The sequence below is a fragment of the Myotis myotis genome, unplaced genomic scaffold, assembly GCF_014108235.1.
Source record: "Myotis myotis isolate mMyoMyo1 unplaced genomic scaffold, mMyoMyo1.p scaffold_m19_p_3, whole genome shotgun sequence".
NCBI classification, from domain to species: domain Eukaryota; kingdom Metazoa; phylum Chordata; class Mammalia; order Chiroptera; family Vespertilionidae; genus Myotis; species Myotis myotis.
This window is the reverse complement of record NW_023416335.1, coordinates 12,455,683-12,480,177: the sequence shown is the minus strand read 5'-3', so window position 1 is coordinate 12,480,177 and position 24,495 is coordinate 12,455,683. Positions and strand designations below refer to the sequence as shown.

Sequence of the window (24,495 nt, the reverse complement as noted above, 5' to 3'; positions counted from 1 at the left end):
TTTTGAATTTTATACTGGGGGAATTCATTACTATTCAGAATAATATTAAAAAATAAAATTAAAAAATATGAAAGGTTGGGCAATAATAACTGATTCTGGACTTGTGCTGAGACCATAAAAAACTAAAAAAAAAAATAGACAAAATATATGAGACAATAATTTTAAAACATTTGACAATAGGCCACTAAGGATTGTTTGTCTCTAAGTGATACAGGAAACAACATGAGACCACAACTGTCTCAGATTTCTGTCTGGAATCAACTGAAAAATACCACAGAAAGGAAAACCCAGATGGTTTTATTCTGAAATTACAATCGTTTGCTCACACTCTACACATATTTTGTTTTATTTGTATTTTTAAAGAGCTGGAAATCACTAGTTAAAACATGAAAGCAGAAAAGCCAGTTAAGTCACTACATCAGAGATTAGTAATTTATTCAGGAACTACTATCACTTTCCTGTCCTTTATTTGAGGTTTAGCTGGCTACATGGCCATCTAATGAAATAATATATATCCTAGCCATCTTTACATCTTCCTGTCTGGTTTAGCATTTCCCCTTAATTTTAATTTTTATTTTTATTAACTAGAGGCCTGGTGCATGAAAATTCGTGTACTCGGTGGGGGGGGGGTCCCTCAGCCTGGCCTGTGCCCTCTCACAGTCTGGGACCCCTTGGGGGATGTCCACCTGCCAGCTTAGGCCCCCTTCCCAGTGGATAAGGCCTAAGCTGGCTGTCAGACATCTCTTTGGCAGCCTGGGAGCCCTCAAGTGATGTCTGACTGATGGCCCACTCCCCACCACCGTTGCACTCGCGGTCATTAGCCTGGCTTCTGGCTGAGCGGAGCGCCCCCTGTGGGAGTGCACTGACAACCAGGGGGCAGCTCCTGCATTGAGCGTCTGTCCCCTGGTGGTCAGTGTGTGTCATAGCAACTGGTCATTCCTGGTTGTTCTGCCCTTTGGGTCAATTTGCATATTACTTTTTTATTATGTAGGATAGTTAAAGTAGGCCCTGAAGGATTAACGTAGGACGTCCACTTTGTGCTTCCAGCTTCTTCCTCGATAGCATCTCTTCTGTATAGGACTCCTGTGAGGGTACAATGACTAAAGCTCTCACTTTAACATAAACTTATATCTTAAAGATGAACAGTAAGATAGTCTGTCTCTTTATTCTCAATGTTGCCGGGTACAAAACAACCAACACCTTCCTTTCTTTGATATCAGGCTCATGAACATAAGCTATTTTTAAAAAGTAATTTATATTTTAGGTAAAACTATTTTTCATATCTATCAGGATAAAACCTATGTGTCAGTTAATATATATTTTCAAAAGTATATAAGTAGGTTAACAGCCCTTTTATTATCAAAATTTTCTGGGTAGGGACAATAAATTATTCATTCACATTACTTTTAAATCATCATTTTAGAGAATAAACTTGCCCTACACATCCTCTCCCCGTTGAAGTTGCCTGGAACATGGCACTGTTGTAGTCCCTTTGGGACCGAGATGGAGGATGTTTGCTGAGCATGGTACTAAGGACCAGCCAATCGGGGTTTCTGGGAGAACATATGGAGAAGAGCCTCCCACCAACCCTCATCCTTCCAGGACTGGCTTTCCAATCTCCCCAGGGTAAAATCAGCCATTAGCCAGGATTATGAGGGAGAGACAACACAATAAAGGGGCCCTAGCTGGTTTGGCTCAGTGGATAGAGTGTTGGCCTACAGACTGAAGGGTCCCGGGTTCCATTTTGGTCAAGGGCACATGTCTGGGTTGTGGATTCAATCCCCAGTAGGGGATGTGTAGGAGGCATCCCATCAATGATTCTCTCTCATCATTGATGTTTCTCTCTCTCTCTCTCTCTCTCTCTCTCTCTCTCTCTCTCTCTCTCTCTCTCTCTGTCTCTCTCCCTCTCCTTCTTCCTTCCTCCCTGAAATCAATAAAAATATATTAAAAAATAAAACAACAATAAAGGAGAAATTCCTCTGTTGGGCACATGTGCAGTAGGAGCCAAGATGGTGACCAAAAAGGGGAGCTGCCCAGCCTGGGAGAAGGAATTGGATAAGAGGATGACTCACAACAAGTCCCTGAAGGGTTAGGACAAAAATTGGTTAGTAAAAGCAAAGCCTCTCTCTCCCAAGCCCAGGAAATAAAATCAAAGCTTAACAAAGGCCTTTTCAGTAGCAGGCATTCACCCATTCTAGGGCATTCTCTTTTCTTAACAGCTTCTTGGTTTATGACAAAGACAGCATTAAAGTTCTCCCTCAGCCTGACTAAACTTTAGAAGGTTTTCTCCTGACTCCAAGCTCTTGACCTTCCTTTTCTTAGAGCATTTACTTTAGAAAACTTACAATTGTAAATTATTTTTCGACCCCTTTGAGACATGAATCTTCTGGGAGCCCTCTGCCACTTTTACAACTCAGGGAGGTCTTACCTAAGGACCTGGGGGCCATCCCTTTCAAATGCAGTCATCAAGAAAGACAACACCCCCACTTCCCAGTCTCTGAGAAGGTAGGCGCCTCATTTCCATCAGCACCAAGCAGGGGACACATCTAGCCTCCTTAAATTTGACCAACCTCCTCCATTTCCTTTATTGGATTCCACTACTCCATCACAAAGCATAACAATTCTCCCACCTTTTGTTTTTGAAGACAGTTGAGTTCAATCTCTCTCCTTCATTTCAATAATCTTGACCCCTAGCACGTTAGTGTTGAAATAAAGTTTTCCTTACCTTTTTAACATATAGTGCATTTTTTGACATATAACTCAAAAATTAATTACTTTTTAGAGATTTACTCTTTGTTATTCATGGATACAGTGGCATCTTCTACATGAAAATTTGTCACCAACTAGTTATTGATACATTTTTAATGTAAAGATAAACTACTACAAAACAATGAAACTAAATACAACATAATTCAATTTTACAGAACCCGTGGTTCTTTCAGCTTCATCATTTTATTAAACATGAAAAAGCAATTTAAATTCTTGCTGAATTACCATTTTATATAAATATTCATTAACAGTAAATTAGATTAAACAAGACAATTTTTTAGTGGGCAATGGTTGCATTAAAAGTTAGATGAGGACAATGGCTTGTTCATTTTAAACTATTACTTATAATATTCATTACACCTATGGGTAGATGAATCTATTTCAGTAGCCACAAATTATGAAATGGATACAAAAGAGTGTCTCCAAAATTAAGCAAGCTCTTTCTTATTAGGAGTTTTACAAATATAATTCAAACAAGCTTGGCACTTTAAAAAATCTGAATTAACTCTCTGCCCCAAAGACCCCATTTGACCATCTGAATTAATTTTGGTTAGTTTGTATGTGTGTGTGTGTGTGTGTGTGTGTGTGTGTATAAATGGCAGTAAGAAGAGGAGATGGAAGGTAGAAAGAAGGGAGTGGGTTGGGTTTGCTGCATTTTTATTATACACAAAACATATGTGCTAAGAAACAATGGTATGGTAAAAACAAAGTATTACAAACTAGACAAAATACTTGAAATTAGCATTTTATGAGTCTTTAAAATGTAGCAAATACATTTGATTGGATACCACAGCCACGTCCACTTGATCATTGACTTGTGATTCACATTTTGTTTACAAAACTTAAATCTACATTTTACATATATAGAATGGTTTGTAAATTTATGTCATGATGTTATTTATTATAGTATGGAAAGCTAGAATATCTTTAGCCTTCTATATTCTGCTTAGGCCAGACCATGTTTTTGTTTGTTTGTTTGTTTTTAGCATGATATTAAATGCTTCAAAGCATAGGTTTTACTTGACTCAGAAACGGAGCTCAGTGACAGAGTAGGAAATACACTGCAAAACGAAGCCTGCTGGTTCTCATCCTCTTAGCCTCAATCTCTTCCCTCCTCTTTTTTCCTAACCTTCCTTCTCTCTTTCACTTCCCTTTCCCTTTTTCTCTCCCACCAGTCTCTGATGAATATATAAACTCAGTATTTTTCAGGTGAAATTAAAATTCATGGACTCAAGGTGTTAATTTGATCATTCAACAACCATTTATTGAGTGATTATTACAGCCAGGCTGTTTTCTGGAGAACAGCTCAGGAAATCAATGTATTTTTTATTTAACCATGTAATAACAGAAATGCATGCCTAGGATTTTAAAATAAATCAGATCTCTAATTTCAATCCTCCAGATTATAACATAAGCTCTCTTAAGGTATTTGATTTCAGCATCAAAAATAAATAATAATATTCTTTTTAAGAAGTCATTCCTGAGACCGAATTGTGGTCTTAGAAGATAATGCAGGCCTGCTCTACTAGCACAAACCTTAAGTACTCTTTTTAATCAATTGACTTTATAATTCCGATTTTTATAGCACATTTGTAAGATTAAAATTTTTAAAAAAATATTCCTGATTCATTTTACTCATCACTTTTTAAACATATCTCATTTATTTGGTTATATTTCTTCATTTAAATTCACCTTGAAGACTTCTGTTCACCATTAACATTAATGATCAATTTTGATTACTTGTCTTAATATTTTATGACCACTTTTGGTATACTTCTTACAGGGAGCATGTAGGAAAGTTCACAGTTTATGATACACACACACACACACACACACACGCACACACACACTCACACTCATGCACACTGAGATACACAGACATAAACACATACACTCCAGTGGATCAAAAGACAAGGTACATTTAAGGGAAAAGAAACCATGCATTTCTTAGTGCACTATACACTCCTGTAAATTATTAGGAGTATTCAACTGAGGAGTGTACACGGAGATTTCCAAGGTTATTTGAGCTGAGATCTCTAACTAATGGCAAGGCCCTATTTTAGTAATATACTAAAAAGTGCTCTTGGGCCTTTAAGAAATTTATGTACTTCCCCATGAAAAAGGAATTATAAGAACCCACAAAAAAACCAAAAGTTGGCTATATTCTGTGATAGATAAAGCAAAACTGGTATCAATATGATTACATTTTAACTTTATATCTATTTTTTTTCATTTTACTTTGCTTCAAATACACTTTTTTTTTTTTTTTTTTGGTTACTGCCAATAAGAAACATTTTAGGGAAAAGGAGTCAAGGAAAAAAGTACTTATCTTTACCCTGTGCTTCAGTCTAATAATCATTACTAAAATACAGATAATAAATTGCTGTCTTGGTAAACTTTGTTGGCATTTCATTTTAGTAGCTAATCTTGGAGAATGCATTTGAGTGAATCATGTGTCAGTGACATTTAAGTTTTGACCCATACAGAATTGAATTTTCATAATATGTCTGAAGTCTGGTTATTGTAAATTCTTTATCATCATATAATAACTAGAGGCCCGATGCACGAATTTGTGCATGGGTGGGGTCCCTCGGCCTGGCCGGAGGTCGGGCCGATCATGGACGTCTTGCCCAGTGCCAATGTGGGGAGGGACTGTGGGAAGTTGGCCAGCTCAGGGAAGTTGGCTGTGGGAGCACACTGACCACCAGGAGGCAGTTCCTGCATTGAGTATCTGCCCCCTGATCATCAGTGTACATCATAGCAACTGCTCGACCACTCATTTAGTCGACCTGTTGTAAGGTTGCTTAGGCTTTTATACATATAGATAAAACTCTAGCCATTAGTGACTTAGGAAATGTTCAACAAATCTAAACAATATGGACATAAATAGTCATGAGTGAGTATAACTCATCATTAATGTTTGTAAAAATTAAAAATTAGTAAAATCATTTATGGTTAGGAAAAACATAGACATGAGCTTACTTTAATAGAGATAAATAGAATAAATGGAGATCAAGTAAGCCAGAACCATCTGAACCCCAAATGCCTTGTAACATTAATTGAATTAGTTGTCATCAACATAGTTTTCTATTTTTATTGATATATTTTTATAAATAATATAAATTTAGATTTTAAAAGAAACATTAAAATTAAGATCAACATATGTTTAGTGCAACATATATATACACATACATACATATATATTACTCATATATATATATAGATATATATATATGTATTCTTTATATTCAACATGTATAAAGGCCTAACTAGCTGCATCATTTATATTGAATTATTTGAGCATTACCTTTCCCCCTCCTGATTCGATGGCCATATGTTGAAGGGCAAGTAAGACACACATGGGAAAGCCCACACCTAACTCATTTCAGCACACCTGCTTGGCTCCTTCTACTTATATACCCTGTATTCCTGCTGACTACAATTTGACTAATCCTCTGACCTCATAAAGACTGCCAGGAGCTGGCATGTGTGAGCAGCATGGAATCAAATGTGCCATATTGTTCAGCATCTGTTCCTAACTCTCCATGAAGTTTTCTTTGCAAATAGCACAGGCCTGTCAGTTTCAATCAGCTCAGTTGAGAACTTCACTAAGATGCATTAGCCTTCATCTAGGATTGCTCTTTATATCTTCGGACCTACACACGAGGCACCTAGGTACACAATGGAGAGGTGTAATGTTCATATGCCCACATTACCAAAAAAGACACTTCCTAGCTTTTGCTCTCGTATGCCTATGTGTTTTTGAGATAGGAATGTTAAGTATATATTTCTTTTAGTAACTGTTGCATCTCTCTCTTTCTTCTGGAAACGCTTCTCTGTAGGTTCTGATAAACACTTTTGACTTCAATTCCTTGAGCATTCCCTTTATCTCATCTTCATTGCAGACAATAACAAAATGTAAATATATTAGTGCCCCTCTGTAGAAACACATTTCAAAAATTTGTAGTGCACTTTGAAATGGGATCTATGGCTTCCCTATCAGAAATGGTAATTAAAGAAAAATTATTTTATAAATTAGGAATGCAGAAGTGCTGCGTTATAGGCAATGCCTGATTTTAGGCTTGCTACAGATAAATGTATTTAAATATTTAAACATCTTTAATCTGCCAAAGGCTTAATCTGAAAGATACTAAATAAATATCCCCACATATTCCAATATGCAAAAACATTCATTTGCATATTGTGTATTACAGTTATTTGAAGTCATAAAAATTACATGTCTCTCCTTAAAATATCTTAGAAAACATAATTGTGAAGATAAAATATGTTATTAACCTCAAAGTAAAGTATGCTTCTTCTTTTTCCAATCAGTTCCAAAATATAAGTAATCTAATATGTAATAATTATTTATAATATATTACCAGCTCATAGATCTTTCAACAATGCCTGATAGGACTATTATTTCTAATGTACACATTCATTAGTTCTCCTTTTTGTAAAGAAGAAACATCTGATTCTGTTTGACCATGTTTTTATTTATTAACAGTTTAAGTTGATTGGGCAAATATATTCTGAGCATCTTGTCCTGAAAATGCACATTACAGGGCATTCAAAAATGTCTGGCATTTAGGAGATATCATTTTTAAAATATATTTTTATTTATTTCAGAGAGGAAGGGAAAGAGAGAGAGATAGAAACATCAATGATGAGAAAGAATCATTGTTTGGCTGCCTCCTGCACGATCCCTGCTGGGGATGAAGCCCACAACCCGGGCAAGTGCCCTTGACTAGAATCAAACCCGGGACCCTTCAGTCCACAGGCTGACACTTGACCCACTGAGCCAAACCAGCGAGGGCTAGGAGATATCATTTAATGTCTCAAATACAAAAGTGCTCCTGTTAATTCTTTGAAGGGACAAGGAGATTGGCAAAAATCTAATGTTGCATGGTTCACTACTGAATATTTAATACTAAAATGAGTTGTGAAAAAGTAATTAAATTACTTTAAAGTTCTATAAAGTAAATATTTTTATCAGGTATGATTTTTAATATTTCTTGAGTGGTAAAAACATTACCAAGAAAAATCCCTTACTATGTAGAAAAATTCATTTCTTGATCATAAAGAATAAGTGAAATTCTACTGCATGCGTATAGATGAGACCTGAGATCCCGTAGTAGCTGGTAGTCTAACGGCTCCCAAGAATACAAGAACCTTGAAATAACCCTAGTAGTTTTGAAGAGTATGCAAAAAATAGGCACAAAGATAAAAGAAGGAATCTAATGTATGCCAATTAATAGATTCCCTCTTTTACTTCTATTTCCCAATCCCAACTATTGTCTCCTTTCCTACTAGTTTATTTCCTCTCTTACTCATAGAATAATCATATCCAATCTTCTAAACACTATAACATATAGCCACTAGATTGTAATTTCATTAATGCATTTAAAACCATCATACTAGTATCTGAAATAGCTAAAGGTTAAATAATCTTAGAAGGTACATGGATCCCTAAAGAAAAAATACCAGCCCTTTTGTAAGCAGCCTTAATAAAATAGATCTTGCAATTAACATTTCAGGTATAAAACTTGATTTAAAATGACCAATTTTACCACACAAATGAACAAATATAAAAGTAATTAATAGTTTCATTGGTTAATTGTTTTAGTTAAAATTTTAAAAATATATATTGAAAACATTATTAAAATACCTGAATATCTTTTATAAGGACCATACAGATATGTTTGTATGCCAAGGTACAGCACTAAAAATCACAGAGGTGTCCAGATGATGGAGAATTATTTGTGTCCCAGAATCTGAATAAAACTAACATTTTTATTGCAAGAGTATACTTACTTTTAAGCAATAGAAAATTGCTAGAGTAAACTTTTAAGTTTAGCTAACTAGAGTATTACCAATCTTTACTAGTTTAGTAGAAAATGGACATCAGCAAAATAATCACTTGTAACCTCCATAATAATGCTACATGTATCTCCACTGGGTGAATGAGATGGACCTTGAATTGGCTCAGAATTTTAAAATTGTACCATTTTTTAAGAAGAATCTGTGCTAAGATGAGAGTTAACAGCTGTTAAACTTTATGAGAGCAAGTGGAAAAGCATCCCTTTCTCAGAGAAAATGGGAATGTAGAAAAATATAAGAGGAAACCAGCCATGAGCTGACTTATAGTGCAAAAGTGTTGTGCGTGTGTGTGTGTGTGTGTGAATCCACGAGCACTGCAACAGCACACTGAATAGCATTGTCCGACAAACATGAGCTGGGCTAAACAGATCCAAATGCATGCTGGCATCTGGCCATGCAGTAGGAACTGTGGTGCAGATGCTGAGACCAGAGAAGTCTGAAGTGCCGGATGACAGCTGAAGTTGAGGTGTAGCAGTTGTTGTGAGGGCACAGACAGGGCTTATTTGTAGAGAGGGCAGCATGAAGCAGGTGCATAGAGTCAGGGATAATTAGATGCTCATAAAAAAATGGGAGTGAAGCTGTTTATTAGAGACTAGAGGCCCGGAGCATGAAATTCGTGCACTCAGGGGGGTGGGTCCCTCAGCCCAGCCTGTGCCCTCTTGCAGTCTGGGAGCCGTTGGGGGATGTCCGACTGCCGGCTTAGGCTCGCTCCCTGCAGTCAGATATCCTTAGTGCTGCCACAGAGGCAGGAGAGGTTCCCGCCATCGCCACTGCGCTTGCCAGCGAGGACCTGGATTCTAGGTGAGTGGAGCTCCCTCTCTGGGAGTGCACTGACCACCAGGGGCAGCTCCTGCATTGAGCGTCTGTCCACTGGTGGTCAGTGTGCATTATAGCAACCGGTTGTTCTACATTTTCAGTCGATTTGCATATTAGCCTTTTATAATATAGGGTGTTTCACTCCTACTGTGGAACTGCTCTTGAATTTTTAATATTTGAGATGAGCTGAGTGACTTTCTTCATACTTAAAATTTATCCAGTGGAACAACTGTCCATTCCATTTTTAGAATTGTCATCTTATTTATTTGCATTCTTTCCTTTATTTTTTCTTTCACTCCAATCAATAGCTAAGCATTTATTGATCATATAATACATGAGGCCACTTTGCAGTGATGGGGAAACAAACATGGAGTTTTATTTCTGAGGCGTTCCCTCTTCTAGTGCAGGAGATTTATAAGCAAAGAGCTAATTCACACACACAAGGGAGCAGTACCCTTGATGTAAAATTGACCAATTGCCTTGGTGGGAGGCAAAAGGGTGTTAAGGGTCAATGTATGCAATTCTGCCATCTACAAACAGGGTACAAACTTACTGAAAGAAAATACAACGTTTATGGTTTTTATTAATACCCAGTGCATATCACAGAATATTGGATATTTTAGGCTGATATAACTGAGAGCCATTGCAATTTTGAAATTTTTTTTCAGGTCATTTATTACTGAACCCTCTTATAAATAAACACAGGAAAGGAATATAGCTTCTATGATCAGCATACTCTCCTTAGTTATTTATATTTAAAGTTGAATTAATAAAGTAAGGATAACTATTCAGTAAAGTCTTTGTGATCCTTTAGGTTTATTCAGCAACATTCTGTGATTTGTGTTAGAGTTCGGCATCTAAACTTCATTCAGTAATTTGTACCTATTCACTAATCCGGCTGTTGGTGCCTAAGCTGAGATAACTGATTGACTTAAAGCAGTATAAAACAGTTTATTTGGGGCTCAAGTGACATTAAAATGATATATGATTTAAATTTGATATTTGTTTTTTATTATGATACATTTCTTTTTTAAAATATATTTTTTATTGATTTCAGAGAGGAAGGGAGAGGGAGAGATAGAAAACACAATGATGAGAATCACTGACTGGCTGCCTCCTGCATGTCCCGGACTGAGGATCAAGCCTGCAGCCTGGGCATATGCCTTGACCAGTAATCAAACTGTGACCTCCTGGTTCATAGGTTGATGCTCAACCACTGAGCCATGCCAACCAGGCTTATTCTGATATATTTCAATGTTCTATTTGAACAAAAGCAAAATAACGCTTTTTTTTTTTTTTTAATTTTAGGCAATCTCTGTGAGATGAACAAAGTGTAATATCAGTAAGAAAATTTTAATGAGTAAGAAAATATTCCTTTTTTCTTAAAAACTACTATGCAATTAAGTTAGCATGTACCTAATAATAATTTTAGTTATGTCCATGCAGTGGCTCATAATGAAAAAGAATACATCTGATATAAAAATGAATCATGGTTATCACTTTATTAGCTTACTATATTCTCTCTCCACATGAGCTGTAATTAAAATTATTCAATCTACCAAAAAGTATTACTTAAACATGAAGAGAAGTAATCTTAGTATAACTAAGCTGGTTTTGCAGTGTTAAGTCATAATCATTTTACTGAAAGGGAAACACAATTTATTAAAATTATATAACTCATTTCATATTTTTTCATTTATAACTATCATTAGATCATTCAATGCTTTCAGGACTGCTCCAAATTACGTTAAGAAGAGTCTACAGTGACAATGGAATTTCAACATACTTCTTGGGACATTTAGGTTATGGTCTAGGGAAAGAAAGACATTTAATGTGATAGATTAGATAACATTGTAATAATTGAAGAGAGAGAAATATTCATGAACTAAAATAAAGCAGTAAGATGATTATGAAAATCTTACTGGTGGGGGAAGTTATGTGGTAGGTACATGGGGATTTTATAATATTTTTTAAAAATTTTTTAAGTCTTAAACTATTTCAAAATAAAATTTTACAATAAACAAAATGATATTTTGATAAATATCAGTTAAAATTAACGAAAAAACTGATTAAGTACAGTTAGAATTCAGTATTTTCTCATTACCTTAAAAATAAATAGTAAGAGCCCCAATTCATGATGGATGTCAGTAGGAAAATATGCCCACAGACTAAATGTAAATATTATTAAATTATCTTCAAAGCTGCCATACAGTCAGAACAAAATACCTGAAAGTATTGTTTTTCTGTGAAGAGTTCTTTTTTATCAAAATGTAAACATATAACATAAAAATAAAATACTGTCTAAATTTGGTCTAAAAGAGTCTGCTATTTAAAGATAAGATCTACATCTAATTCTCCAGGGTCCCAGTTGAACACAACTGGCTCCCTGGCATATAGAAGTCACTAACCAAAGTTTTTAAAGAAAAACAATGAAACTCTCACAAATATTTGAACTGATTATTTTTATTTTTTTTTTTGGGGGGGGGGTAAAATACTGTAATGGGAAATAGAAGCACTTAAACATCATTTTTTTTTTTAGCCTAATATATGATAAAAGCAAGATTAAGGTAGGAACAGGGCTGCTTTCCATGAGCAATACTCCATTTGCAGGTCAGGCTAGTCTAATCCCAAGATGATGACTGCAAATGAAAATTTAAATCACTTAGTTCTAAGTTGCTTTGACACGAAATCTAATATTTTTTTAAAAAACATTAAAGGTTGTGCACGATACCAGCAAAATCTGAAATAACCGAAACCATTAACATAAACTCAATGTGATGGCTTTGTGATATGTCAACTTGGTTAAGCTGAACTACATTCCTCATAATTGCCTTTCTATATGTTGCTGAATAGGGTAGCCTAGAGAAATACGCTCTGAGATAGTTGGAGGAAAAAATAGAGGCAGTGGCCATTTCTCTCAGTTAATCACTAATCTAGGGGCTTCAGTTGTAATTAGCCTCTCTAAACACCTGGCTTTAAGTTAATCAAAAGGAAGCGTACCCTTATTGTGTGTGACTTAACCGGTCAGGAGCCCCATAAAGAGGGCTTATACATTCCCTGAGGTCAGAGACGTCACACGTATGTACGTATGTATATAATGGCAACTAGGTATCTACACATGATTGCTTCCCCAGGGTTTTCTTAAAACCACAGCTGTGGTTATGTCTTCACCCTAAATCTTCTAACCTATGGACTCTCTCTGCACTCCAGGCTGAGTGCCTCCTGGTATCAGTACTCACTGCAGAGTCTTTGGAACCTCCATTGTAATTTCTAATGTTCACTATTCAAGTTGCAGAGATAGTTTGGCTTAATAACACAGACAGCTTGGACTACATCTCTATTGCTTTCCCTATTTTTTATTTACCGTTGCTTAAATGTGGGCATTTGAAAACGTGTTTAAATGACAATGTCCTCTGCGAAATTTCATCACCTTGTGAAAATTGTCCACACAGGTGTTTGGATAGAGCTCCCTGATTTAGGTGGAGCATGTGGGTAACTTTAGCCCATAGGGTGTAAAGAAGACTCTTCATCTCTCAGTCATTACTCTAAGGCTCTTTCTGCTTTCACCTTTAGTTATTGGCTTAATTTTTAAATTCTGCATTTTTCAACAAAATGTGTCACTCTGAGGCTTTGCTCACTTTTTGTTTCCTCCCTCCCTCCCTCCCTCCCTCCCTCCCTCCCTTCCTCCCTCCCTTCCTTCCTTCCTTCCTTCCTTCCTTCCTTCCTTCTTTCTTTCCTTCCTCAACAAACATTCAAGCCTCTACTATAATCAGTCTAAATAAAACTATTTTAGGCGATAGCAATTCAAATCCACTCTCATGGATTATTAAAATAAAGGTGCTTTGATTTATACACTTGATCAAGAGCAGAACATTTATTTACATTAAAAAAGGAATTAAACCCATGTAACCATGAAGCAAAAATATGTACAAACACCTGCAATACAGTACCATCTTTATTATAATGTATGTGGCTAGATATGAAATACTTTAAGTGATCTATATATAATACATAAGTTGAAAACTTCTATCCATTTGCTACTTATTGTGAATTAGTTTATTGAGAATAATATTCTATCTTTGCCAATTTTACTTGATTTTTAAGTTCATTAATGTTTATTATTTGTCATCAAAATAATATTTTTCTATGATATTTTTAGAGACTTTGCATAATATTGCATACATTGTTTTAAATATGAATGTTTCACTTGCTGTTTTACTTTAAACACTTATCCAAAATCATTATTATTTGAAAAATTAAGCTTAATGATTAAAACTACACACATTTATTATTATAGCTTTAATTTTTCTTGTTTAGATCTTTGCGTTGTTTCATATAAATATAATATGCACTTTTTAGACAAAAATTTTTCCCCTCATTTCTAATTATTTTTAGGGTACACGCCAGAGGATTTTTGTGGCATTAAATGCCTTTGCATGATACTATAATGGTGGATATAGCTAAGTTTTTCCTTGTAACTTGTAACCTGCTTAGATTTGGCTTGTGGACTCAGAGTGAAAAACACGCTGCAGTAACTCCAGCCAACAGTTAAATGACTGTCAAGCCTGGGAATAAATCAGACAGCTACAAGATGACTGGACAGCTGACTGAAGATCCATGAGGGAGTCCTGCCAACATTCGATGAGGGAAATGCACAGTCAATCCACAGATACCTACATTAATAGAATATTTATTGTTTTCACTTATTGGGGTTTGTGTCTGTATAACATTCTTGTGGCAATTGATCACTGGTAATTTGCACCTGTTTAAAATGCCTGCTTGTATCTAAAAGTTAAGCATGGCTATAATCCTATATAATAAAAGCCTAATATGCAAATTGACCGAACGGCAGAAGGGTCAGTTAAATGACTGGTTGCTATGATGCCCACTGACCACTAGGAGGCAGATGTTGAATGCAGGAGCTACCCCCAGCCTGCAGGCCCCAGGCCAGCCAAGGTGGGTGCCAGCGGGGGACCCCCAATCACCCCACCAGTTGCACCATAGGTCAGCCCTGATCACTGGCCAGGCCTAGGGACCCTACCCATGCATGAATTTCGTGCACCAGGCCTCTAGGTTCTTATTAGAATAAAACAATACTCAGATAAGAGACTACGTTTCATTTGTACAAATTACAGGAAAAGTTAGAGAAAGTGTTGTTACTCTGTAGTTTTGTTACAATTAATATGCTATAAGTGTGATAATGAATCAAAAGAAAATTACAGCAACAGTATACATTAATATTAACAGAGATTAAACTAATAACCTCACCATCATTCCAAAATTAAATAGAAAATATTCAATGTCATGCCCCTATTGAAAATATGAGTTACGTCTGAAGACTAGCAACAATAAGAATTATATTATTATTGAAATTAATACAATTCATATAAATTCCTGTCCAAAATGATTATTTTTAGGAAAGTAATATCTTTGTGTAGAAACAACACATATGACATTTCAACTGTTTTTAAAAAGCAAATGGTTACCTTATTTTTATAAAATAGCAAAACATTAACCCCTCTTAAGATAATTATTTGGGCCAAAACCGGTTTGGCTCAGTGGATAGAGCGTCGGCCTGCGGACTGAAGGGTCCCAGGTTCGATTCCGGTCAAGGGCATGTACCTGGGTTGCGGGCACATCCCCAGTAGGGGGTATGCAGGAGGCGGCTGATCGATGTTTCTCTCTCATCGATGTTTCTAACTCTCTATCTCTCTCCCTTCCTCTCTGTAAAAAATCAATAAAATATATTTAAAAAAAAAAAAAAGATAATTATTTGGTTATAAAACTTAATCCACTGCCAAAGTTCTTACTAAAATAGACAAATTATGTAAGACATACCAAATGCTATTATTTTTATGTAAGACATACCAAATGCTATTATTTGTGAGAATAAGCTCACACGCACATACTACCTTAAGTTCAATGTGACCTAACATAATATTTTATGTTCTACCTGTGAGTCACCCACATGGGCATGTAACTGTATCTTTCTGGACCTCCATCTTTACTATGTAAAAAGAGGCCACTGAATTAGTCAATAAATGAACAAACAAAACTCATAGTTACAGAGAACATTTTGATAGTTGCCAGATGGGAGAGTGCTTGGGAGAATGGATGCAAAGGCGAAGCGATTAAGCAGTACGAATTGGTGGTTATAGACTAGTCATGAGGATGTGAGGTGCGACACAGAGAATAGTCAATGGTATTGTAACACCTATGCCTGGTGTCAGATGATACTAGATAAATTAGGGTGATCTCTCCATAAGGTTTGTAAATGTCTAATCACTGTCTCATGCACCTGAAACTAAAATAATATTGTAGGGCAACTAATTGAAAAAATTAAAAAATGTATATATTTACAAATATATGAACTAACAAGTCTGTACTTTTTATAACTTATTATTCAATGGCTAATTTTCTTAATCCTGTGTTATTTTCTTGCAGAATATTTCGTAGTATAGTGTACTTCATTTTGCATAGGCTGTATATAGTTTGTGATTTATCTTATGCCACTGTTTTTGTAGTTTATTTCAATAACACAAACTACCACTTGGTACTGGTTTGAACTTGGATAAAAATGACTAAATTTTTCTTTATAAACTCAAGGAAAGAAAATGTACTGCTGGGCTAAGACTAAGCATGAAAGATTTCATCTGAGAGGAACAATTTGTCAGAAAATTATGAGGAGGTACAAACAGAAAGTTATAATGGAAGTGGTCTTGCAACATTAACTATATCATTCACTCCCATAAATTCTGTAATAAATCCACACACAGCACACTGAGGGGCGGTGCAGGCCTGATGGTTCTCCAGCAGGCAGGCTGCACTGCTGGCATTCTCCTGCAGGATGCTCATAGCACAGAAGGTAGCAGCCCACCTTGGCGTGGGCTAGACATCGTGAGTCATGTACTGAGAGGTACACTGGGAAAACGAAAGTGCCAGCCCAGGAAAGTGGACAAAAGCTATGATCCTAAATCACCCTCAGATTAATCTGTTATCATGGCCAATTCGTTACTCCTCGGCAAAATATAGTTTAACCAGGGCAATACATGGATGGAATCAAAGGAAAAATAACCTTTATGAAAATCACTGTCTGCTTTATAAAGGTACCACTAATAAATCTCATTGCTCCATCCAGAAATTAAATTCCAATGTCCACTCTGCCAAACTCAAAGGTGTAGTCATGCCTGGGACTTACTGAGGAGTTTTCACTGTTCTAATGACTCACTGACTATGAGAGATGGGGTAGATTCCTCCATTACATTAATAACAGCTGAGACGATTGAGATACCTTTTGCCCAACAAATTCAAAATATCATGAAAAAAGCAGTGATGTCATTTGTAGATATTTAATGGTGGCGTTTAAATGCACTGAGCTGTACAGGGAAGCAAGCCATTTAGGAAAAATATTAAACTAATTTAATTTTACTAATATTAATGTAATATAAAGTGGTGGGAAAAGCATAAGTTTTAAAATCATATAGCCCTTGCGTCTACCTTTGCTCACCAGTATGACCTGGGAAGTTTATTTAATTTCCCTAAGCCTCTGTTCCTTCAATTGTTGGAGGGGATATAACATTCACTTGGAAATGTCATTGTGAAAGTCAAGGTCTGGTCTTTCAAGCACATACTCCTGCTGAATATAAACTACATGCTAAATAAAAAATGGGATCCCGGACATCATAAACGGCAATCTCATAACTGAGGAGTTATAGCCTAAAGGTTATAATTTAGGATGCTGTAAACATAATTCAGATTACAATATCTCAATCCAGTAGTAATTTAAAACTCTGGACATTAAAGGGTCTTGAAACATTTAGGCTCAAGAATGGAAATCCCACTATATCATTCCTTTTTAAGTACTACTTTTTTTGAATGGTTCAAGAAGACATTAGCACTTTCTAGCGAATGAGCTTTCTCATTCAGACAGGCCAGGAGGCTCACGCTCAGGTAGTGCAGGTTCATAGCTTAGGTCAGTTGTCGGCAAACCGCAGCTCGCGAGCCACATGCGGCTCTTTGGCCCCTTGAGTGTGGCTCTTCCACAAAATACCACTGGCTGGCACGCACGTACAGTGCGATTGAAACTTCGTGGCCCATGCGCAGAAGTCGGTTTTCGGCCTGGGAGAGTCTATTTTGGAGAAGTGGCCTTAGAAGAAGTGGGGGGTGTCGGTCGGTCGGTCGGTCAGGCCACGCGGTGCAGGCGGGCCTCGGGATATGCAGAGCACATGGGAGGTGCGCGCGATTCATGCCTGAGTTGAGTGAGCCAGTCAGCCAGCCACTCTGCGCAGTGGTTAGTGCTAGTCGTGTCCGCAAATCGCGCGTGGGTGACAAAAAGTCACCCAAGCATAAAGTTACCTGTATTTTTCCAACCAGCTGCAAATCCTACAGGTATTTTTGTCGTCAATTTAAGAATTGTAATTCTTTTGTGTTGGTGGCTTTATTATTATAAAATGAAACATTTTTGTAGGTGCCCTATTTGAGATGACTACAAAGAAGAAGCAAAGAAAAAAGGAAGAAGAAAACTGTGATTTTAAAGTTGAATTTAAAGTTGAATGTACCTACCTATATAGTTTAAGTTTAAAAAATTTGGCTCTCAAAAGAAATTTCAACTGTTGTACTATTGATATTTGGCTCTGTCGACTAATGAGTTTGCCAACCACTGGCTTAGGTCATTAAAATAACGATGATTTTGACAGCTGAACTGTTCCTCTTAGAAGTTTTAGGTGAACTGTTTTATATCTCAGCATAAATTAGAATTTCAAAAGGAATCTTAATGATCCTTTCGTCATGCCTAGGGAATAATACATTTCCTGTGATAAAATACATCGTATAAAATAACTTTAATTATTAACAGCTAATAATGGATGGAAAGCATATATGTCAATACACATAACTGACACCAATTGAGGGCTTACTCTGTGACTCAATTTTAAAAATTTTTACAAATGTTCAGGTACTTAGTGCTTCTCATAGCTCTGTGGGTCAGTGCCTTTAACCATTTCACAGGTGAAGAAAGTGGGTGGAGTTAGAGAGGTTAAGTATCTGACAGGAGGTCATGTTGCCACTGGTCATCATTGAGCCAGAATGCCCTCTGGCTACCCAGCTCCAACACTCATTCTTTTAACCTTTAGACATGTCATTAGCATGAACATGATTACAAATGCTCTCATTTATTTATAATTTATTGCTAAATACACATCCTTTTCTGTCTAGGATGGTTTATGCTCAATAGAAAATTCAAGTTAATTCACATGATGTCTGGGATAATTGTGAAGTTGAAATAGGAAATGAGTAAGAGTAATAGTAACAAACTCTTACATAGCTGTTTGGACATGCCAGACACAGCGAAAGAATTTTTACTATTTTAATTTTGATTTCTACAACAATCTAATGAAATAAATAATAAAATTTCACCCATTCTACAGAGTGGCAAAGAGCCACAGTTTAAATAACTTGCCTTAGGTAACGTAGCTAATAAACTACGAAAGCTAGATGTGGACCCAATGATCAGGTGCCAGAATCCATACTTTTTAAAAAAATATATGTTTGTACTATTCAGAGAGAAAGGGAGAGGGAGAGAAAGATAGAAACATCAATGATGAGAGAGAATCATGGGTCAGCTGCCGCTTGCATGCCTCCCACCAGGTATTGAGCCTGCAACCTGGGTATGTGCCCTGACCAGGCATCAAACCATGACCTTTGGTTCATAGGTCGATGCTCAACCACTGAGCCACACTGGTCGAGCGTTTATATCCATCTCTTTCACTCTATAGCAGTGATGGCAAACCTATGATACGCGTGTCAGAGGTGACACGCGAACTCATTTTTTTGGTTGATTTTTCTTTGTTAAATGGCATTTAAATATATAAAATAAATATCAAAAATATAAATCTTTGTTTTACTATGGTTGCAAATATGAAAAAATTTCTATATGTGACACGGCACCAGAGTTAATTTAGGGTTTTTCAAAATGCTGACACGCCGAGCTCAAAAGGTTTGCCATCACTGTTCTATAGTATAAACTCATTTCCTTTTTCTTCATTCTGTGCAGTTGAACATCTCAATAGCAAAGTGATTTTATTCTGTTTCCCACAAAATGAGAAACAGAATAAAATCACATCAACCATACAGATCATGCACAATACTGGCCATGCTGATAGACTCCATGAAGTATCGTAAAACAGGTTGGCAGCTACCTTTGTTGTGCTGAAAACACAATATTTTGATAACAATAACATGCCTAGTTTCTTCAAATAAAAGATGTTCACAGCTAGATATTTTTTATGTGTTGGATGGCAATAGTTAAAATAAAAAAGATACACATTTGTGCAGATCAATAATAATCTCCAGACAACTTACACATCATTTACTGCTTCTTACTATATTGTGGTAAGTGGTTTTGGTATTCACTCTAGAGATAGATACAATTGTAATATAACAGGGAAAACATAAAATTGATTTTTTTTTTACTGCTCTCATATAAGAGGATTACAAATTATTTCTCGCTTTTCGAGTACATACAACTTAATCTAATGTGTAGTATTCAGGACCACTAAATTCAGCTACTACTTGCATAATTTTGAATTTCTCTGAATTATGAATTACTGCATTGAGACAGGGAACATGTTACCTTACAAAGATTAACTTGATGCAGTCATTACAAGTTCATCTCTCCTTTTATTTTAGCTGCATACAAATAGCTGATATGGGTGAAGGAAGGGTAGTCTTCCATTTTGTGTATAAAACAGTAAAATTTTAATTTCAAAATAAGTAATATATGCCCCAAATTAAAAATTATATGTACAAATATCAAGCCCCCTATGGAAATAGATTCCTTTTCATTATCCCCCGGAATATGATGACATTTACTCTTCTGCCAGCTGAGGTTCAAATTAGATAGCTCCATATGAGACAGACACCCCGAGGCCTGCGTGGATCCTGAGGACAAAGGTGATTGTTTCAATTATTTTCTTTGAATGGCTTATCTAGCCTTGGCCTCAGCATGGGGCAAGACATTGGGAGCCCGATGCATGCAGCCATGTAATTATGCATTTAAGTCTATTTTCCTAATTAATTTAAATATGCTTGAGAAGCTTACATGGCTTGACTCTGAATAATCCTGTGGCCTGGTCCCCGAGTGGGATCTAAGCCCCTGAGGTGAGAGTTGATCACATCTTTTTGAAAGATGCTTCTTGGTAGAAGAAACTGAAGGCTCAAAATTTCAAAACCTGGAGAAAAAGCTACTCTTATCTCTTATTGATCTTATTTTTTTTTTTTTTGGTTAAGATAATGAGGTTGAGGAAGCTGCTGTCAGCCATTGCAAGTTTGACTGATGGTTACCACAGCATAGAAGAATCTGCAGAAATAAACACATTGCCCCTACTCATGTGATAAATGATTCACTAATGAAACCCAGACACTACTGAGAGTAGATAGGCCCAGAGCTCAGAGGAACAGAATGTCTAGGGGTAGCATTAGTAACCTTTGTGCCAAAATATCTCCAAGCGTGTGTAGGGGAAGAGGAGAGGACAGGACTGACTGAACCAACTCTGGAGATGAAGGAACGGCTCAGATGTATTACCGGACTCTCAGAAAGCAACGACTGGTCTACTGACCCTCACATCCATCTCTAGGCACCCACAGGCTTAGGCCTGGATCAATGACCCTGAACATGTATCCATGTCTAGGATACCGGTAATTTCTCAAATCCTAGAACATACTGATTCCTGCCCATCCTGTTGTGTCTTCCATTCCGTTTTTGATGAACTCCCAGGTGTGCACTGTTTTGAATAAGATGGAGCCCTTGCTCAGCTGATTCTCCTCTATGAGCATGTGCTGCTTTCTCATGATTTGCACAGGTGTGGCTGTTTTCTCTCTTGAAGGGGAGGCCACCTGCCCTCGAAGGCTCTTTCTGCATCCAACCGCGGTGCCCTATGCCATGGACAGATGCTGGCTCATTTTGCCCTTTGAGATTCTGTTTTGACTTCTAGCTAGATGTTAGTGAGGTTAGGAAGAAATTACTCTTATTAAGTCAATACACAGCAGAGGTTTTGTTTTCTCATTTTTTAAAAAATGACATTCAATATAGGAAGATCAGTGAAGTTAAATACAAGCTTTCCTCTTGCCCTGAGGGCGCAGAGTTCTAAAGAACAATAGCAGTCTGGTCAGCAAGTGAAAGACCCCTGCCTGGCTGGGAAGGTATCTGTGGTCTCTAAGTAAAAGGCCAAAAGGTTTAAGGGCAGAGTAGAGAAATTTAAGAATTTAGCCAGAAAATATAAATTGAACTAAGCTAGACTTTGCTGATGCAGCTAATTTTTCCAGATAAGTCATGCTAATAGGTCTATTGTACATATTCTAAACTCATCAATGAATTATAAAATTATTTTATTTTAGGTTATTAATCTTCATAAAAATTGATTTAACTTCTGGTTTGTCTTTTATTTATCATACCCATACTTAAAAAATGAAGTTACCATCTCACAACAATTATAGACATTGGTTCATGCAGCCCAGGCAAAATTCCAAAGTTTAGGTTTGAACATGCAATATATAGAGAGGCAAATATTCTATATGAAGTATCTCAAAGGTACTTGTGATTTCTGATGTTAGTATTATTGTGAAATATCATCTAATATTATCATGAAATATCAGACTCATTTCATAGATGCCCAGGTAGAGCAAGCAATAGTTCCTGTGTATTGGTTAAAAGTTTTATAAATTTCTAATGAATCTATGTGCTGTACTGTCTGGTTACGTAAATTTCCCACACTTAAACGGCAGGTAGTAATGCCAGATGTATTTCGTGAATACACATATTGAAAGTAGTCTGAAAACTATATATGACAGCCTTTGGAATTTCAATATAGATACATGTAAAGATTAAAGTGAATAACTTTCAATTAAAAAATAAGAGTTGTATGGTCTTTGAACCAAAAGCAATAGATGTAAAATAAAATCATGGTGGTACTTACCACAGTGAAATTCATAACTTTCAATATCCAAATTGTCATGGCTAAGTTAACTATCATGGTAACCAACAGCAGAAGGACAAAGAAGTATAAGCACCTCTTTCGCCATCCATAAATGCCCACAGGGTACAGGTGTGCATTCTCAGCCTTTGGCAGGTTATTCTGTTGTGTTGCTAATATGTATTGTTCTCGTGTCATCTGGAGAGCAAAAAGAAAAAGAAAAGCATTCAAAATTAAAACCATTGTTTTGTTTTTTTAACCAAAAGACACAAAATACCTAAGAATAATAGGTAGTGAGCGCTCTCATCATTATTGCTATGTAATCAAAATAAGTTACTAATTCATTTAATTAAATGTGGTCCAGATGTTATAAATCCCCTCAACTCATTATCATCAATGTAGCCCTTTAGAGCTATTTAATTATTCTTATGTCTCTAGGATATATATTATTTTCAGTCAGGTTTATCTAACCCTAACAGTAGCCTTTCCTCTCAGGAGTCTCTGAAGATACTCAATTCTACTTCCAGTTGTCCAAAACCCAACATCTCTATAAACACTCAAAATATCCTTGGAATAAAAAATAAATAAAAATATTCTTTAGGGCAGACAGAGACCATGGTATGGCAAGGTACTGGTATGCCTTTATCTAAAAGTGCAGAATACAAGTAGCTCAGTGTATGTGATTTAATAAAACAACAGTGCTTTCGCAAGAACTTATGGAAAGAAGATATGCTTTTATTTGGAATTATATAGTATAGTTATTTAATGAAAACTTTTCTTTAGAACTTTGTTGGTTATTTATTTTAGTTATATTTCAATGAGTTATCAGGATGAAACTGAACTCTGAAAGAATGAAATGATATGCCATAATACCCTAAAATGCAGCGGTTTTCAAATGGTGCTAAATTTTTTTTTAAAACATGCAATACCTGACTATTTAGTCAGGGGCACTGACCTCTCTTCCCTTAGATGGTCAAATAAAAAAAGAGCAACATCAAACACAATAGCTATATAGTGTTTAATGAATAAAAATTATACCAATTATTTTTGTCTGATTGGCAAAAAATAGTTTTTTGGCATGCTGCAGAATTTTAGTAATTAGTTCAGTGTGCCATGAGATGGGAAAGGGTTGAAAACTGCTGCTACAATATAATATAATGATATAAGCAAAAGTAAGTTTTGGAAAAGGGGTAATATATCGATTTTGGATCTAAATTACTTCTTTCACAAAGAAAATACACTTGTTTACTGTTTGATACAACCCAGAAATATGAAAAAAGTAAAATTTATATATATATGGTATATGGTATAAAATTTTCAGAATAACACATTTATTACCTAAAGGATGAAAATTTTAGTTTTAATAAAATGATTTTTTTATAGAAGAATAAATTTCATTTTCTTTTCTCTTTAGGTTTTTCTCAGACATCTTTTCTTGTGCATGTCAACTAAGTAATATACCAACAAAATAATAATAAATAAATTATATCAAAATAAAACAAAAAAGAATTAAAACAACCTGACCAGTAATGTAGAATATGTACAATAAAATTATTAAGTTATGGTTTTTATTCACCCAAACCTACTCTAGATAAAATTTTGAATTGTATATTGAAAAATGCAAAGAACACAAGTTCTTATTTGGCTTTTCCCATTTTTTTAAATTTTAGAACTATAACTTCAAATTGTATTAATGCAATATTAAATATTGTTTTCAATTTTTATAATTAAATTACATAATAAAAATAATTATATACATTAAATCATAACTTTAATTAGAGGTGCTAATAATAATTTTAGGTGATCAAGAACAAATTCTTTCATAATATAAAGAATGGACTCATTTTTATTATCATTCCTACTATTCAAGTTAACATTTAATGTTTCCTTGAAACTAACCAAACAGGTTTAGTTCTTAATTAGATGAAATTTGCAGGGGAGATGTGTAACCTATGAACTGCTGTGTAACATAAGTGGTATAGTAGGTAACAACATGCCACTGGGATTTTCTTTGCCTGAAGATTTTTATTGAAAATCGCATAGTTCTGGCAGTGGCTGTGAT

At 35.8% G+C, this 24,495-nt stretch overlaps 1 protein-coding gene across 1 annotated transcript in view; it reads right to left on the bottom strand.

Annotated features, from left to right (window-relative positions):
- The window catches only part of SGCZ (sarcoglycan zeta), a 194,999-nt gene extending 172,368 nt beyond the window's left edge, over positions 1–22,631 (bottom strand). The window contains exon 1 of the mRNA XM_036300921.1: positions 22,437–22,631. Within this exon, the coding sequence (XP_036156814.1) occupies positions 22,437–22,631 (195 nt within the window). The remainder of the gene's footprint in view (positions 1–22,436) is intronic.
- Positions 22,632–24,495: the final 1,864 nt, after the last annotated feature.